The 18161-nt window shown below is 49.1% G+C and overlaps 1 protein-coding gene across 7 annotated transcripts in view; it reads left to right on the top strand.

Annotated features, from left to right (window-relative positions):
- Nucleotides 1-18161, top strand: part of TNRC18 (trinucleotide repeat containing 18) — a 470959-nt gene that overhangs the window by 286096 nt on the left and 166702 nt on the right. For 6 of the 7 annotated variants that reach the window (XM_069645534.1, XM_069645537.1, XM_069645536.1 and 3 more), the window contains 2 exons: nucleotides 6381-6554; nucleotides 9897-10038. In XM_069645534.1, coding sequence (XP_069501635.1) covers nucleotides 6381-6554; nucleotides 9897-10038 — 316 coding nt within the window. The remainder of the gene's footprint in view (nucleotides 1-6380; nucleotides 6555-9896; nucleotides 10039-18161) is intronic. The other variant, XM_069645538.1, reaches the window with a different exon arrangement.

The following is an 18161-nucleotide window of genomic DNA, read 5'->3' as shown; positions in this document are numbered from 1 at the left end:
ATCGGGGGCAAGGTTGTCCTCATCCAGACAGACAACTCGACCCGCATGTACTATGTCAACAAGCACGGAGGCACCAGATCCCCTCGTCTGTGCAGACTAGCAATCCGCATGTGGGAGTGGGCCCTAGAAAACGACCTCTACCTCATGGCAGTCCACCTCCCGGGGTAAGCCAGCCGGTTGGGAGCGGACAATTACGAGTTGCAGCTAAACTAGCTCTTTATTCAGGAGATCTTCATCAGGTGGGTTAATCCCCAGGTGAATCTCTTTGCCACCCGATACAACAAGACGTGCCCTCAGTTCACCTCCTGGCAGAGACCTACTTCTCCTGGCCTGCTCCCTGCGTGATTCATTTTGGCTTCAATGGAACGGTATGAAGGTGTACACCTTACCGCCCACTCCGCTGATTCAGAGCGATCTGCAAGATCAAGGAGTCTTGCCAACTCGGCATCATTCTAATGACTCAATGGTGGCCGGCCAGGCCATGGTTTTTGGAACTGCTCAGCCTCTCGTAGGTGCCCACGATTCACCTCCCGACGGGCCCAGCACATCTTCTGGCGCAGCAGGGTGTCGGGGTCATCCACCCCGCACCGCAGAAACTAGCCCTCACAGCGTGGTACCTGAGCAGGTAACACTGCGGCACTTCAGCTTCTCACAGGTTAATCTGGAAATCGTACAGGGAGCAAGGCTACGGGGGCGCAGTATAAAAGGAAATTGACCCCCTGGCATGTACTTTGGATGACGTGCTCTCCTTCTCGGCACACCTTGCACACTCGGGTTTGCATACATGCCTCGCAGCCATCGGGACTTTCAAGAACTTCGAAGAGGGGATCTTCTTCTCCTCCTCCAATCCTATCGTCAAACATTTGACGGGGCTCACAAGGCTCTACCCACCCGACAAGAGGCTGCACCCCGTGTGGGACCTCAACATAGTCTTGGTCGCCCTCGCGCAAAAACTGTTTGAGCCAATGGCATCCGCGGACATCAGGCTGGTCACCATGAAGACGGCCTTACTAGTCGGCCTCAACTCGGCTCATAGTCGGCAAAATACAGGCAGTGGTCACCTCAGAACCATATACTACCTTTCACAGGGACAAAGTAGGCCTGCGGACACACCCAGCATTTCTACCCAAGGTGCTGTCTCCTTTCCACTTGAACAAGGAAATCGTCCTTCCTACGTTCTTTGCCGATCCCAAGGACGAAGCAAAGAGTGCTGCACTGCCTGGCTGTCAGGCGTGTCCTGAAGTTTTACTTGGACAGCGCCAAGGCCTTCTGCAAATCGAACACCCTGTTTGTCAGTTTTGGAGGCTCAAGACCAGGCTATCAGGCCTCCATATCCCGCTGGATGGTCTCGGCCATCAAGAAAGGGTTTGAGGGCCAGCACAAGCCGCTTCTGGCCAACATGCACGCCCACACAGTCCGGGCCAATGAAACGGCCATCTCATTCCAGCACCATGTCCCTTGGCAAGTCATGAGCAGGGCGGCCACTTGGGCCCTCCGTCGGCTGTCTGCAAGCATTACTGTTTGGATGCTGGCTCCAGATCAGATGCAGCTTTCAAACAGGCGGTTCTCAGGAACCTCTTTGCTTAAGGAGGGTCTCCTCTCCACCCTGGGGCTACATTAATTTGTAATCGCCTATGCAGTATGGAGGAAAGGGGATGGGACGTAAGAGTAATTATAAGTTACTCACCATAGTGACTAACGTACTTAGTCCCCTTTCCTCCATACGTCCCACCAACCTCCCACCCTCCCCCCTAATAAAACTGGTGTCATTAGGCAATGTTAAATCTATTATCGACGTTTCAATGGGGACTGAGGTGTGGCGCCAGAGTCGGGGCAACGCATGCTCCTTGGGCCGCACCCAACACGTCCTGTAAATTTAAAGGGGAAGAAGGGTTTTTTCTGGTGATAAAGGTTGTCTCCTGTTTCTTGGAAGGGACGCCCATGCGGTATAGTGGAAAGGGGACTAAAGAGTACGTTAGTCACTACAATGAGTAACTTATAATTTTTTGTACTTACCAGTCTAAGTGTAATCCTTGATTGCTCATTTTGTGGACTTATTTTGGACCCCTTACCACACTCCCCTCTTCCGAGACTCAGCCTTGGCCACTCTCCATGCTGCCTTGGTTGGTTTGGCTAAGCTCCCAGAGTTGTCATGTTCACTGTAACTAGGTTGTCCTCCTACAGATCTTTCCACCAGCCCAGAATTTAGAATCCAGTGTAAAACTTATTACCTCCTAAGGGGATTTGATTTATTGGGTATTTATAATGAGCCTATACAGCAAATTGTGTTTCGAGGTGCAACAAGATAGATAAGAGGGGTGGGGGAGGGAGGCAAACAAACTGGTCCTACTAAGCCTTCTGACATTCGGATTGTGCAAGTGCAGGGTAGAGGGGAGGAAGTGCATATCTGAGTGGAGAGCGTGCAAGTGCTTGGGGGAGGGGCGCGTGGTCAGAGGGCCCCTGGGCAAGGTGAAAGGAAGGTGGAAGCCAGGTGGACTAGTGCCAGGGCAATGCAGACGTGCAGGGTACTGAAGGTCCACAAGCAAGTGTTAGGACGGGGATGAAAGGGCTCAAGGTGGCGCAGGCCTAGCCAGGCTAGGGCAGGGAGCCCAGGAGGGCAAGTGCCGGGGTAGGGGGGGTCAGAGGAGAGGAAATGCTGGGGTAGACTGGGCGAAGAGGGCCTGGTGCCCATTTATGAATCTGAAGGAACCAGTCACAATGCGGCAGAGGGAGGACATTAGCAGGGGAGGTGGAGAGGGAAGGAAAAAGAGAGCATCTTGGGAAGCTTCCGGAACTTAAGGAGATCTGGCTCATGTTTGAGAGGGGCCAGCAGGCCATTCCAGGGGCAGGCTCCTGCGGAAGAGATCTAAGCCCCCCAGTCTCTGCTTGGAAAAGTCTGATATGCAGGGAATTGGAGCTAGAACACCAAAGGGCTCTAGCAGGTGGTATTTAGGCAGAGAGTTGGCTGTAGCGGTGTCCTGGGAGCTAGAAAGCCATGTGGATAATGCAGGGGGTCTGCAACGTGATCCTCACAGCAACCAGGAGCTATTGGGTAGATGTTGGGGGCTGGAAAGATGTGGTCCCTGGGCTTGAGGCCAAAGATAAGTCTTGCAATCCTATTCTGGATTAGCTGAAGGGGGCGAAGGGAGGAGTTGGGCAGATTGAGGGAGAGGCTTTTGCAGTAGTCCAGAACTCTGGAGACGTTGAGTTTCTGTGGGAAGGTGAGGAAATGGAGAATGCCTCTGAGGAGGTGCACCTGAAAGTGGGCGTTCTTGTGAGGAGAAAAGGAAAGGGGGAAGTCAAAGGTGACGCTAAGGTTTTTGCCTCACAGGAGAGCTGAGGGTGGGGGCATGGAAGCTGGCCAGAGAGGAGAAGAGGGCTGGGGTCCCAATGAGAAGGATCTCTGATTTACTGGCATAAAGGCAGAGATTGCTAGCAGTGCACCATCTCTGAATAGCAGGCAGACGGTTAGAAATGAGGGAGGAAGAGGAGGTGGCAGAGGAAGGAAGCTTGAAGTAGAGCTGTGTGTTGGCCTCCTAACACTGGAAGTTAGGCGATAAGGTGGAGGTCAAATGGGCAACAGGTGGGGTGCTTAAGACACATATTTATAACTGCTCCCTTTTGTTTAAGGTGATGGTGGCCATCTTTGGCCACTGGAGTTCTGTGTCCCAGGGCTGTGGGTTGAAGTCTGCATGAAAGCAGGTGGGATTGGCATATGCAAATACCTCTCTGGAGATTGTGTACTCTACCTTTTGTGAGAGCCTTTTTTGAGTGAATGGGTGTGTTTGAAGGGATAATCTGCTATTGACTGATCCCTTTGTTTTATTGATACTTGGTTTGTAATTGGGTGCGGGTTTGCGCACTGCCTCACAAGACGATAAAAGCAAAGCCCCTTACTCACCTTAGCTACTTCTCGAACTCTTTTCTTGTATTTCTGGAAATCCTGCTACTCTATGAAGGACAATGGCTGCACCAGCATCATGTGATGTTCGATCACAACAGAAAGCCCAGATCTGCATCTCCAGAGGACCAGGAGGAACCGATTGCAGCTCTCCCTCCTAATCCGATGGGGAAAACTGAATCACAGTTGCTGCTTCAAGACCTTGTATGTGAAGCTCCTGACCATGCATGCATCGACAGACACAGAAGTGGGAGCCCTTTCACTGGCAGGACTCTGAAGACTCTGCTGAACTGGCCAGAGTTTCTTAATCCCAGGACGTCCGGCAAGTATCCTGGTTCCATCTCCCACATTTGTGAATCTTGTGGAGTCCATGATGACCTCTGTCCTGTAACCGCACTGCCTCCCGGTCCTACTTTCTCCCTCGAACCATGAACATTGAATCTCGAATAAACATCCTTCCAAGATGAATTTGAGTCCCTCCTGCAGTGGTGATGTCACTGGAACGTACGGTGATCGACAAACATGCACAGTGACTGCCTCTGGAGACTGCCCCAACTGCCTTTTGTAGAACTGCTCTTCTGACTCTCCAGTGCTGCGAGCAAGTCCTTAACTGAAATCATCTTCTCTGGGTCCCCTCTACATGACCAGGTGTCTCCAACGGCTTAAACTCCACCAGATCTCCAGAAACTGCTCCTTCTGACACTTTCACAGAAGGGAACTTTCCTGCATAGGACAGCCCAAATCTGCTCAACCGCTTCCCTTACCCTCTTCCCAAACTAGCTGTCCTAGAAGGGGAAAACTGTTTTACCTGTGATAGAATTTGCCCTTCTTTTCAAGACTTTTGTTTATCTCTTAATTACTCTTCGAAAATGTAGCTACTTATTGTTGGAGAGAATTGTTAGTTTCCACTCATTCGGCGCGTGTACGGTTTCTTATGCTGGGATTTACCCCATTGCCTTTTTGGCGCCTGAAAAATGCAGTCCCACAAGGTTTGTGATTTTCATTACTTCCAATCTTTTATTCTCTTGAATTCATCAATTGATGATATAACAGGTGGTGCTGACACGTGTTTCGACCTAACGGCTGGTATTGACATCTAATAAATATGCAACTGGGCGGACCGAGCCCTTGCCAACACAACTACCCAGTATTTAACTGACCTGCCTGCCACACGCAGGACTGAAGACAATCCCTCTGTATTACCTACCAGCCTAGAAAAAGACCTTAGGTCGAAACACGTATCGGCACCACCTATCAATTGATGAAATCAAGAGAATAAAAGATTGGAAGTAATGAAAATCACAAACCTTGTGGAACTTCATTTTTCAGGCGCCGAAAGGCAATGGCGTAAATCCCAGCATAAGAAACAGTACACGCACTGAATGAGTGGACACTATAACAATTCTCTCTGGATTCACACAATAGGCACCACGAGCACGGGCCTGTTTACAAGTTTTCACCAACTGGCTGCTAGTGCACCGATTAGAGATGGAGGGCGCGGCAACCCATGGTCCCTGGTGCTCTTAACGCAACTTAATTGTTAGTGTTGCATTTGTTTTTACAGAGTTTGCTTAGCTGTTAGTATCTATTGCCTGTTTTTATACAAAGATTAACATTTTTTAAATTGTGGGCATTCTCCCATTTAATGGACAATTGTCTGAGAAATTATCCTATGCTAGGAGGTGCGCGCAAAGACAATAGATCATTGGGTTCCTATGTTATTAGTAGGTGAATGTCAAATTCTATGAGAGGTATGCGTCAACAGTTAGGATAGAAGGGTAATTTCTCAGAACCCCTTCAAGGCAAGTAACAGTAAATTTGGAAACCCCTAACTGGCTGCGCTTCCAACTAGTGTCTAACTGGAATCTGTAGCAGCACTTACCACGTGTATTGCAATTTCACAGGTTCCATCCTGTTGACTTATCCAAGTTGACAAATATATGGATTTCACAAATAGTTTTTAATGTCCCATGAACCAAAAGAACGTCCCGCCAGAACGCCATGCCAACACGTGTTTCAACCCTATCTGGGCCGTCTTCAGGGCGTAAACAAGTATAGTTGAGTTTAAACAAATGAAGCTGCTATTTAGCCAAAAGGTTACTGGCTGTGTGCCTACAGATTGGAAGTGTAAATTACCCAATTCTCCCATTTAATGTTTGGAATGTGTGTGCTGTACCCGTCCCGCTCCACTGCCTGAGAGTTGTGCCTAGGCTGCTCTGACACACTAGCACTTAGAAAGCCTGGTGAGATTGAGCGAATCTCTGGTACCCCTACGTGAGGAAGACCTCAATGGTCAGGGTCTTTAGGTAGTTTAAGGAAAATCTCCTAACGTAAACCTTTGGTACAGCATCAAGAAGTTTGAGATGGCTAAAATGAGTAATCCTAGATTATTTTGTTAGTCTGAGTTTAGTAAAGCGACATTTGCCTATTCTTTAATTTCTCGAGTCACTGATCGATCATGTGTTTAACTGAATTTCAGCAAAGAAAAAAAGTGAAGGAAGAAGAGTTACCAAATTCATCGTCCTCCCCTTCCACCATGTCGCCACCTGGCATTTTAATAACTCCATCAGAATTTCGAATGAACCCTTTGTGCCCTCTGATTGGCAACAAGACCAAAAAGGTGAAGGTGAAACCAAAGGAAGTGAAGAAAGAGGTGAGCAGAAAGGAAACCGTTACCACATCTACTATTGGGAGTTTCAGTCATGTTTTTTTTTCTTTTCTGCGCCCTAGTAGTGGACCACCGATGGAACATGATTGAGCAGGGACTCTTTAGCCCAGCTATTAATAAGATTATTCTGCAGCCCTTTGAAGGGTGTGTATCACCTTATCGTAGGGCTAAGGCAGCTTGATGACAAGAGACGGTCCGAACTTGTTCTGCTGGTAGTCCTAGCAGAGCCTTCTTTGTTACACTCGGGGGTGAGTCCAGGTCAGCATAACCGCCTTCTTAGACCTTCCTCTTGTTACGCACAAAGGGATGGCACAAAACAAAGTGAAAGCATTTGTGCTCCAGTGGCTGCAATAATGGAACGTGGTGGGTGGGGGGGGGGTAGGGGGACGGGAATTACTACATCCCTGCTGAAGATGAAACAAAATCACAGCTGCCACCAGCCTCCTCCACACACGTCCTTTGCACGAAAGAGCCACCGGGGGCGAAAATGGGATGCTTTTAAAAAAGGTAGACCCGGGCTTCTAGGTTGTGAAGTGATTGACGGAATCCTCCGACTACAAAAGCAAAGTGAGTAAGCCAGCAAAAGGAGCACCACGTTAATTCTCCCCTAACAATACGACAAAACTAGGTATGTTTTTTGTAAATGAGGTCCACCATCTTTTCCAAGCAACTCTAGCAATAGGTGGTAGTGATGGTGCATGCATGCGTGTCTCTGGCACATGTATGGCTTTAAATTGTCAGCCACTATCGAATCTGAAGGGATACTAAAAAAACTTGAGCCATATTAATAGCATTGTAAGTTGAAGAGTAGTGATCTGCAGCCTGCCGATCTCCGTATGTTTTGGTCTACAGCTCCCGTAATTTTAACTATGCTGGCTTGGGTTGGTGGCACTTGACTTTTGGAGAGCCAAAGGCTGCAGGCCCCTGTGTTTTTCCTGTAAGAATTGTTAAAATGTCATATTAATATTGTGCCGGGTTCCTTGGCTGGCAGGAACTCTGGGTGGTTAATTTCCTCCTCCCAGAGTATTGTTTTATTGGGCTGGCTTAATCCTGTTTCTACAATATGCCACTGAACTTCCTTGGGATGGTTTTATTGGTGTCTTGTGTATGAAGCGGGTACTTCAGACTGCTAGGTCACATGCCAGGTTTTTGCAAGAGACAGTCTAAAGCACACCCTAAGGCAGAGCAGCAGCTCTTTGAAATGTGTTTGGCCTGCTTGTGTTTCGTAACCAGTGCAATTCAGTGTAAGGCTCCTGAATGATAAATCCGGTTTAATGGGGCCTGTTTAACAGTGAAGGTAATCCGGCCTGATGGCCGGATTGCGTACAAGTTATTGAAAGCGGGTCTCGGAAGGCTGCAGTTGGATTTGCTCTGTTTTAGTAATGTGAAGTGGGAATGAGACTAGGTATTGATCAGAGTTAATGACAGATTGACAGTGTAAAAATCCATTCTGTTTCACATGCTGTGCAATATTCTCCTAACTGGCAGCATTGAATTTGTGTCGAACGAAAGCCAACTGTGCACCCCGCGTTTGAACAGTCTCATCTACATTTTTTATGTTGCCTTTTCCATCTAATGTGTTTCACAACTTCAGTTGCTGATTGTGCTTTATCTATGTTGCCTAAATATTGCAGCCATCTTTTGCTTGGCTAATATTTGTAACGCCCACCATGTAGTCTCCTTCTTGCACAGTTAAACGTGGTTGGGAATATTCTGAAATCTAAGGATTGGTTTAAATCTAGGTATTAATGCAAGAGAAGTAATGAAGTGTGGACATTTTAAATGTGCTGCTATTCTGAGTGTATAGGAATCCCAGATACTAATACATTGACTCTTGGCATGAACTCCTGGGTAGGTGATCTGTTCAGTCCTCCTAGTTGAAACACGGTACATTATTCACAAGGCAATAAATCATGTATTCTGTTTGAACTAAATCAGTTTAAAATTGGCATGAAAGATTTCTTATTGTACAAGATCAAAGCTGTTGGCTCTGTGGGCATTCATCAAGGCACGTTTTAATGTACTAGTGTATTGTGGATGCTTTGATCAAATTAATGTGCGCTCAAAGTTCACTGTAAAAATGGTTCTGGGAATGCGCTTTTAGGCCTGATCACCAACTCTGCATTATGCGAAGAGATTAATGCATCATGCAACCAATTTTGTATGACCCACTCGGGTGTCATTTTCTAGCCTAGTTATTACTTCAGATCTGAGTCCGACTGAAGCAAAAATTAAAGTAAATGAACACTTGTACCCACGATTGTTTGTCTAATTTGGCAATGATGGAATTGACAAGCACTTGTCATGCTTTTAGTCAGTTGTGACCTTTTTATCTTCACACGAGTCTTTGGTGCAGTGTATAGGAGTTTGTAATACGATATGGCTTTGCTTGGAATTTGCAGCTGATCAAGTGTCCGTGTAAAACCATAGTTAACGGCCTTTATTGGCCTAGAAAATATCTAGAGTTCCACAATCTGTAGTGCTAATTGTGTGCTCTAGTCTGCCTAGTGCAGTGCTAATTGGGTCAATTTTTCAGTCCTGTTACAAAATAGGTACTTTATCTTTAATTAGGACCTTCCTCGGCACGATGCCAGTTTCTTTTATTGTGTGCAATTTCACTATTTGCATAAAGGATGTTGGTGGACTCCCTGCTTCTTAGTTCAGTAACTGGTTACTGGTGTGTATTGCCCGGTCTGTGTTGGGGTTCGTGAACCGTACTGGCCTGCATAGATGCATTATAAATGTTAATATGGCACCAATGGAGGCTGCTACTTTAGAAGCAAGGTGGAATAGTTTTCTTTAGAGCTGGTCCGCTTCTAAAAGGCACTGGAGAGGTGAAACCCGGCTATTAATGCTACAAGGGCACAAACCTAATCCCCAGGAGGTGATCATCAGTGCAAGTTTGTTTACGCAGTTTTAGAACTACTTTTGTCTCGGGGCAGGGGGTAAAGAGCGAGGAGGGTCGGTTTTCAGACGTAGCTCCCTTGCTTGCTGGCCTTGGAGTCTTACCCCTTCCAGTGAGGTTGAAATGCATGCAGTGGTTAATTGTACTCTTGTATGGAGGGGGTCATGGCTTGGCAGATTGGACTAGACTTCTTTTTTGAGGGTACAGGTGTGTTGGTTTGACTTTAATACTTTGCCACCTTGTATACTGAAATTTCAGCAATACAGTTGTTATTCTTTTTCTATGGCATAATGAAAGTGGTGTTTTATTTATTTTTTTAGGACTGGCTCGAGTTTGTCACATTTCAGGAATGCCTGTAGAAATTTAGTTGGCTTGCAAGTCGCACACAATTTGCTGCAACTCATTTTGTTTCTTTTTACCAGAGCCGTGGAAAGGGAGGTGCGGTAAGCAAGCTGATGGAAAGCATGGCAGCTGAAGAGGACTTTGAGCCAAACCAGGACAGCAGTTTCTCAGAGGATGAGCATTTACCGCCAAACCTGCTCATGGAGCGCCCACCTACTCCAGGTGAGTCATTTGTCTGGAAAGATCTGGTTTTATATTTGTTGAGTAGTGTATTGTCCCAACCATGAAACACAAAATAATACATGTAGATGAAAAATATGTTGGTCATGTAAGTTGGAAACGCTACCAAATGTGTTAAAGCAGGGAAAACATGTTAATGATGACAGTGCATTGCTTAAAATTAGAAATCAGAGGGGGGAGAAGAGGGGATTATCCAACTAATGAAGTTTGACTTGAAGAAAAAAAAGCTAGAAAGCATGTTTGTAGAAAAGTAAATCAATTGTGTTCATTTGGCAGGCTTGTGTATTTACAAAGCAAACATGACCATATATTGGGGGGTTTAAAACCACTGTATGGGCCTGTAGAGACCAGACTAACAGTAATAAACATGAGGCTGTTTTCCGGACGGCATCACAGAAAACCGTGAAAGACCATTTAATTATTTACTGAGTGATGGGAGACAATGGGCAGCCGTCACTATGATCTAATACTTCTATATTGATGTATGTTATGTTACTTTGCATTTATATAGCGCCTTATGTATCATTGGTATGATCTCAAAGCGCTTGTAGGTTGAACGCCCTCGGATGTCAGTAGAGAGGGAAAGGGTCATAAGGTGCATGTGTGCAGCCGACGTGGCAGTTGCGTGTTAGCTGCTTCTTAGCGGTAGGTGTAGTGGTTGGGAGGACAGACATATGTGTTCAATCTGGGGGGGTGACTGCCTAAAGCTGAAAAGCATGTGTAATGATTTGGGTTATGGCTCATCATACAGATTGATTGTTGTAATCTCCTAAAGCTTATTGGAAGAAGTTTCTTCTTGTTTAGTTACTACAGTTTTGCCCCAATTCCCTTGGAATGCACAATCGCTCAACAAGCAATGTGTCGCTTCCATGCACATGCTGCATGTGTGCAGCAAATTCAGCAGTGTGCATCATCTTGACTTAACCCTTTTTGTAAAATGGTTTCTGATGCTTGCTGATCTGTTTAGAATTGGATGCTGTGCATATAGTCCAACATCTAGTGGTAATCTATGAATATTGCATCTTTCAAGGATTGAAAGGGGTCGTCGATATGGGCATGCCTTGCACACTATCTGTGACGTATAGTGTGCCCAAAATCCCTCACACGTCGAGGTGCCTCAGATAGTTTATTTCCGGCCAACTAGTTGGTCTCCCTATGCGGAGCTCGCTAGTTATATTGCTAATTCATACTCTTTGTGCCATGACCGGTGGTCGTCTTACACTTCAACTTTCATCTTCGATAGGTGCTTTGTGGACCCCTTTGTCGAAGACTTCTGTGGCTTTCGGCAACTGATGCATCGGTTGCGTGGCCATGTCCAGTAGGGAGAGTGGGGCCCCAGGGTTGAATGCATTGCCTTTTCCCCCCTCTTTCTCTTTCTGGTCTGGCTGCTGCCCTTTACCTCTACTATGGAGGGGACTCATTTAATTTTTGTCCGTCCTGTAACAGAAAATACCCGTGGAAAGACGCACGTCGCAAGTGCAACAAGTGTCTCCCTCGTGATCACAACGAGCGATCCTGCGAGTCTTGCAAACCTTTCCGTCCTAAGATGCTAAAGGGTAGGCAGACGAACCGATGGACGGCCTACGTGATGCAGGCCAAGTGTGGTTCCCTCGTAGGCGCCGTCGCAGACGGTGAGGACTCTAGCGGCAGCCATGGCTTCGTTGTGGAGTCCATAGACCTTTCCGCGGAACCATCTGGTTCCCAGCTGCCCGTCCCCTGCCCTGACGGGCATGCCTCCGGCATGGCTATGGGGTGTTGCAGCCCGGCAACGGGGGCACACCCGCACCAGCGAAGGCTAAGCATTCCACCACACAGGCTCCCTCGACGGTTATGTCGAGGAAGCAGCACACACAAATGGGCCCATCAAAGGTTTTGACGGTGCCTAACGATCCTCATGATCGTCCACCCTCCCTGTATCCGCAATCGCGGCTTGCGTCTGGGCATTCCAGCCATAAGGGCGTCTCTTCAAAAAAAACACTTGGCCGCTGACACGCCGTCTAAGAGCGCGTCAGCCCCAAAGGTTTCAGTGAAGCTGAAAACTACGTCTGCAGGTGTGTGGAAAACCACAACGACGTCTGTAGGTGTGTCGATTGCCCTGTCGCCCACCGAAGCTAAGCGAGAGTCTCGCAAATATTGTTCCAGTGGCGAATAGGCCAAGAACCGCATACTCTCATCGAGAGGAGTATTCAGAAGGGTCCCAGCCCCTCTTTAAGACTGTCCGACAATTCCCTTCTAAGGACCCCTGTCCTCCTGGAGAACTCCTCCCCCATCACCCCCTACCCCCTCCCGTCCTCCCCTCCTTATTACCCCTCTGGTTCATCTTTGTGGGACCAGAGTGAGGTTTGAGAGTAATATGGACAAACTAGCTCTTCTGAAAAGTTTATTAACCCCAAGAGACCTAGGGAGGATTCCTGCCCTAGTTTTCCTAAGGTACAACAGCTTTCAAGTCAAACTCCCCAGGAAGAAGTTTGAGTTCTCGGAACCTGAAGAGGGCTGCGAGGATCCCTATGGTCAGGAAGACCACCCATTTGGCCAGGACACACCGGACCAGTCCCCTGATTGGGGTCAAGATCACCCTGTAGAGGAAGCACCTTGGCTTTCCCCCACTCCAACCCCTGACCCAGAGGCAAGCTCCCCATATTGATGATCAGATGGCCTTTAATCCTGAAAAGGGCTGCAGACCAGTTTCCAGATTGCCACGCAGGAAGCCGTACAAGGCACTCACTTTGTAGAGGACATCCTTAAGGAACCCCCCCCACAAGTCAGGCAATCCCACTGCTAAACTGCATCGCACCTTCTTTGCCTACCACTTACCAGGGCCGTGAACCCTTGGGTTGAAAAGCTGCTTTGTCCTTTTCCCTCTGACCCGTTGTACATCTTGGGGCATGCCACTCCAGACTCCCTTGTCATCACTACTACCAGGAAGAGCGCCGGTGTACCGTTGTCTAGTGCAGAAGCACCACCCTACAGAGACTGCAAAAAGTTGTACGCCCTTGACAAATATTCGTCAAGAATCGCTAATAATACAACCCTTCTTGTGAGTTATAGTGATGTGCAGTGGAACCTACTTCAGGAGGGTCTCCAAGAAGTCCCGGAACTGGTACGTTCACACCTACTGTAAGAAACAGGTTGGATGCAGCAGAGATGGCGGGGCGGATCCTGGCCCAGGGCACTCTTCTCGAAAGGCACTCCTGGTTCAAGAACTCGGGTTTAAGCCAGAAACCCAGGCATCCCTAATAAACCGGTGGAAGGCAAGAGTTTGTTTGAAAAAGCTGTGGATGATGCATTAGAGACGGCATGAAAAAAAAAGCACAAGACTCTTAAATCTCTTAATCAGATCATTGCCATGCCTCCCCCTTTGGGGGACATGTAACGTCCTTTTCTTCACGCATGGGAGGGGGTCACTTCAGACCAGTGGGTGATCAGGAACATCACCCACGGTTATTGAATAGACTTCCACCGGCCACCTCCATACCGTCCACCAAGAACCAGATGCCTATTGCCAGCACACCTGCAGATGTTGCTGGAAGAGGTGCAGATCCTTCCGGAAAAGGGCGCCATAGGAAGTAGTCTCCATTCATCAGGTATACCAGGCTATTTATTCAGTGTACTTCCTTGTACCCAAAAAGGATTTTACCATGCGCCCAGCAAACAAATTTGTCAAGCCACGAAAGTTCAGAATGACAATATTGCAGGAAGTAATCCATCTGACCCAGGGGGATTGCATGGCCACACTAGCTGTGAAAGATGCATACTTTCATATGTCAGTGTTGCCAGCGCACAGAAAGTAACTAAGGTTCATTATCGAGAGCAAACATGATCAGTTCAAGGTTCTCCCCCCTCAGCATTGCCTCAGCCCAAATGGTGTTTACAAAGGTACTGGCCGTAGTAGCGGCTCACCTGCGCAGGCAGTCCATTCCAGTCTATCCTTACCTCGACTGGCTAATAACAGGGGATTCGTACAGAACATGCCGATCAAATACCCAGAAGACAATAGATCTCCTCTTCAGTCTGGGATTCTCAATCGACAAGAAAAAGTCCAGCCTAGACCACAGCCAAGTCGAGCAATTTCTGTGGGCTCTAATTCAGACCAGAGACGGGCTTGTCTCCCCCCCCCCCCCAACGAGAGAGTTTAAAACATGCTATTCTAGATCCCTCATTATGTAGCCAATCACAAAATGACTGTATGCAAAGCCATGCGACTTTTAGGGATGATTGTCTCCTGCATATACCTAGTTCCTCACGCACGTCTGTGTATGCGCCCCATGCAAGAGTGGCTCTCTAGCCAATGGTGTCAGGCCAGCTGACAATGGGACGGTCTCCATCATGGGGTCTGGCATGGATTCACATGCTCATGAATATTCCCCGTCGTCAGGCTGGAAATCCTCAGTAAAAGAAAAAATCAGTTTTGGTTTCATTTCTGAACAGTCCTTCTCTTAACAACCAATCACTGAGCTCTTGGTCACACTGCCCCCAGCCAATGACTGCCCTCTACCTAAACCCCTCCTCTGGCAGCCATCTTCGGATTTTTCCTGCGCATTCAAGTGTTGAGAGTCCTCGTGCTTTGCTCTCTAGCTTTTACTGCGTTTTTTGCTTTTTGGCAGGGTTTTAGTCGATTTTTCGGTCAATCAAGCCTTGCGCTCCATCAATCCTTTCGATTAACAGGACCCGTTTTCGGATTTCTTCAACGCCCCTCAAGGGCGGATTTAGTCTAGTTTATTCATGGAAGCTTCCAGAAGATTCTTCAGGTCTACACCGCCTGGATCATGTCAGACGAGTATGATTCCCCTTCCCTTTTCAAGCTGTGCTCTGACTGCGGTTTGCAGAATGTTTACATGGACGATAAACATTCCCAGTGCCTGTACTGTACTGCCTGTACCCAACGCATAAGGAGGAAAATTGTGCCTTTTGCCGTGAACTTTCGAATGGCACGTTGAATTGTTAGTGTAAATTGCTGGATGAGTGGCTTCAGGCCAAGGCCTCCGCCCCGGGTGGTTCCCAGGAACATGCTTCTCCCGGATCCAGGAATGCTGAGCAGGCTTCAAAGTCCTTTGAAGGCGCCCCTCCCGTGGGGGTCCAACAAAAGGCCAAGCACTGCAAGTCTTCTAACATCTGGCACGCCCCCCCCCCCTGCGCAGCATTGGTCTCCAGTCAAAGCTCCGGATCTTCATCAAAGAGGAAAGCGGATCACCCAGGCAAGCCGAAGGTGCCCCCGAAGACGACCAAGGAGAAGGCCAAACAGGGTACAGCGTCGGGCCTACCCTCAGCGGAGAAGGCCAAAGGGGACCGGGCCTCCGAGCTGGCCCCTAAGGAGAAGGCCAAGCAGCACAAGGGGCCTGGCCTGACAGTTTAGGCCCAGGTGCACCATAAAAAAGGCGGCTCCTTCTTTCGAGGTGGTGATGGCGTCCCTTTCAAAGGCTGCGCGGGCAGACCCACAGAGCTCCCTTCTGAAGGCAAGTGTGTCCCTCCTGGCCAGGGGGGAATCTTCATTCCAGCCAATTTGAGAAGACCCCGGAGAAGATGCTGGTCATCTTCTGAAGACAGTCCCCTCTGGACGCGAAGAAAGGGCAGGGGGATGTTTAAGTCTTCCAGGGCACAGATATATCCTCTAATGAGGAGGAGGAGGAACTCCACTACCTCCAGACCATACAGGAGGAGGGTGGCGACAGAGATAACATCGAGGGGGATGACGCAGGCCCTGGCCCTGCTGCTACGCCCCAGCTTGCCTGTCCCTATACCGCAGCTGCCACCTAGAGATCTTTCTATGGACATTCTCTCTACCCTTCATACACTTGTATCTGAGATACAGAAGAGGATGCCGGCAACGCTGCCGCCCGCTTGCCCAGCGGCACCGGTGCTGACCTCTCCGCTGATGGCAGGGAACCTTCATCCAAGAAGAGGCCCCCGATACCCCTTTGCCACACGTCTCCTCCATCTCCGCTACCCCCTGCATGTGAGACTGAGTCGGACACAGCAATGGGCACGGACGTAAACGGCAGGGTGGGGTACCTCCCGTCGCCTCAGCCCAGATCCACCGGATGATGTAGGTTTGTTCTATGCAATGATCTCCAGAGCATCAGAGCTCTTCCAGCTTGCACCAGAGGAGGAGGGCTATTTATACAAGCGCCATGAGGCGAAGCGGAAGACCATCCTTTCAGTCCTGCTCTTGGATGACATTTGGGATGAAGTACTGGCGCTTATGAAGAACCCTTCTACGGCCCCAGCGAAGAGGGACCGCTTAGAGAAGAAGTACAAGGTGCCGGACTCTGCGCCTAAGTGCTTGCGAGCCCAACCATCGCCAGACTCAGTGATTTCTGCAGCGGCCATGAAAAAGTCGTCAGTAACATCCACACCGAGGGGAAGACATTTGATGCAAATGGGAAGGAGAGTTCTCTCCTCTGCAGCAACGAACATTAAGGCCGCCAACGCCCTCGCTATCGTAGTGCTCTACGACCAGGAGCTGTGGTTCAAGCTTGCACCTCGGCTCAACTTCCTCCCTGATAAGAGGGAAGAGGCAGTGGGGATTCTTCAAGAGAGCGAGGTGGCGTCGGACCACACCATCACAGTGGCCACAGACATTGCGGACGCAGGTTTTTGCCATATGGGCAATGGCGTTTGCCTTCGCTGCCGTGGATGTCTCAAAGCCACCAACTTTCGACAGACGGTCCAGACAAGGCTTTTGGACATGCCCTTTGACAGAGAATCTTTTCGGGAAGCAGGTGGAGGAGTCCCTACAAGCCATCAAGGCAGGCCCGTGCCGACACATGCCCTGTGCACACTTCAGCAGCGACAGCCATCCTTTCGGTCCTCATAAGGCAAGTTTCCCTCATCTGCGAAGGGTTACAGCGAGGCCTCCTCTTACTGCCAACCCTCCCGCTCTTTGGCCCAGGAAACAAACAGGGGCCTCTCCAAGGCCTCGGAGGACAACACCATCAGCGCCAGGGGACTACAAGGCGGTCCGTCGACCTCCAACCAAGAATGAACTTGCCAGGACATTGACCCGTGCACCCTGGCAGGAGGCCAGGCTGGCGAACTTCGTCAACGTGTGGAAGACCATCTCCAACGACTGATGGGTTCTGGACGCTCTCAGCCACGGACACACTCTAGCGTTCCAACAGACGTGTCCTCTAATACCACCGATGGCTCAGCAGGAAAACCACATCCTTCAGCTGCTGCTGGAGATTCGGCCCATGCTAAAGAAATGGGCGATAGAGCGAATTCCAAAGTGACTCCGGGGCTCCGAAGTGTATTCAAGGGACTTCCTCGTGCGAAAGAAGACCTGGAGCTGGAGGCCCATTCTTGACCTGCGACGACTAAACAAATTCATAAAATCCCAGAAGTTCCGAATGGTCACTCTTCAACACATGCTGCTACAAGAGGGAGACTTTCTGTCATCGTTGGATCTGGAGGATGCGCATTTCCACATCCCCATTCACAAAGGTCACTGCAAGTTTCTGCAATTCGTCGTTCAGGGGAAGCATTACCAATTCAAGACCCTTCCCTTTGGGCTGAAGTCGGCGCCCAGAGTTTTCACCAAGTGGCTGGTACCAGTGGCGGCCCATCTACGGCTAGAAGGGATCCATGTTTACCTGTACTTGGACGACTGGCTTATCTGGGCCAGTTCAAGAGACATCGCTGTCGACCGCACGGCGAGGACCATCCGCCGATTGACGGATTTGGGGTTCTCAGTGAATTATGCAAAGTACTGCTCAACTCCATCGCAGAAGGCGCGATTCCTGGGATCCCGGCTCAACACGGTGTCATGCCTGGCGTCGCCGTCGGAGGAGAGTGTAGCGGCCATCCTGGACAAGCTGCAGCTGCTGCTCGCTCTGAAGATCGCCACAGTGAGGGCCATCAAGTCTCTGCTCAGCATGATGTCATCATGCATATATCTCATCCGACTGCAGGTTATGGATGTGCCTATTGCAGGAGTTCCTCGATGCCAGTTGGATTCAGGTGCCCGGAAGCTTCAGGACAGGATTGCACTCGAGGGGTTGCGTCAGGCGATAAGGTGGTGGGGTGTGCGCTCGCATCTGTCTGGAGTTGCGGATTTCCGTACCCCACCACACCAGGTGACGGTTAAGACTGACTCTTCCCTGGAAGGA

The sequence above is a fragment of the Ambystoma mexicanum genome, chromosome 2p (genome assembly GCF_040938575.1).
Source record: "Ambystoma mexicanum isolate Mex_15411 chromosome 2p, UKY_AmexF1_1, whole genome shotgun sequence".
NCBI classification, from domain to species: domain Eukaryota; kingdom Metazoa; phylum Chordata; class Amphibia; order Caudata; family Ambystomatidae; genus Ambystoma; species Ambystoma mexicanum.
Note: the sequence above shows the minus strand (reverse complement) of the source record. Positions and strands in the feature narration are given on the sequence as shown.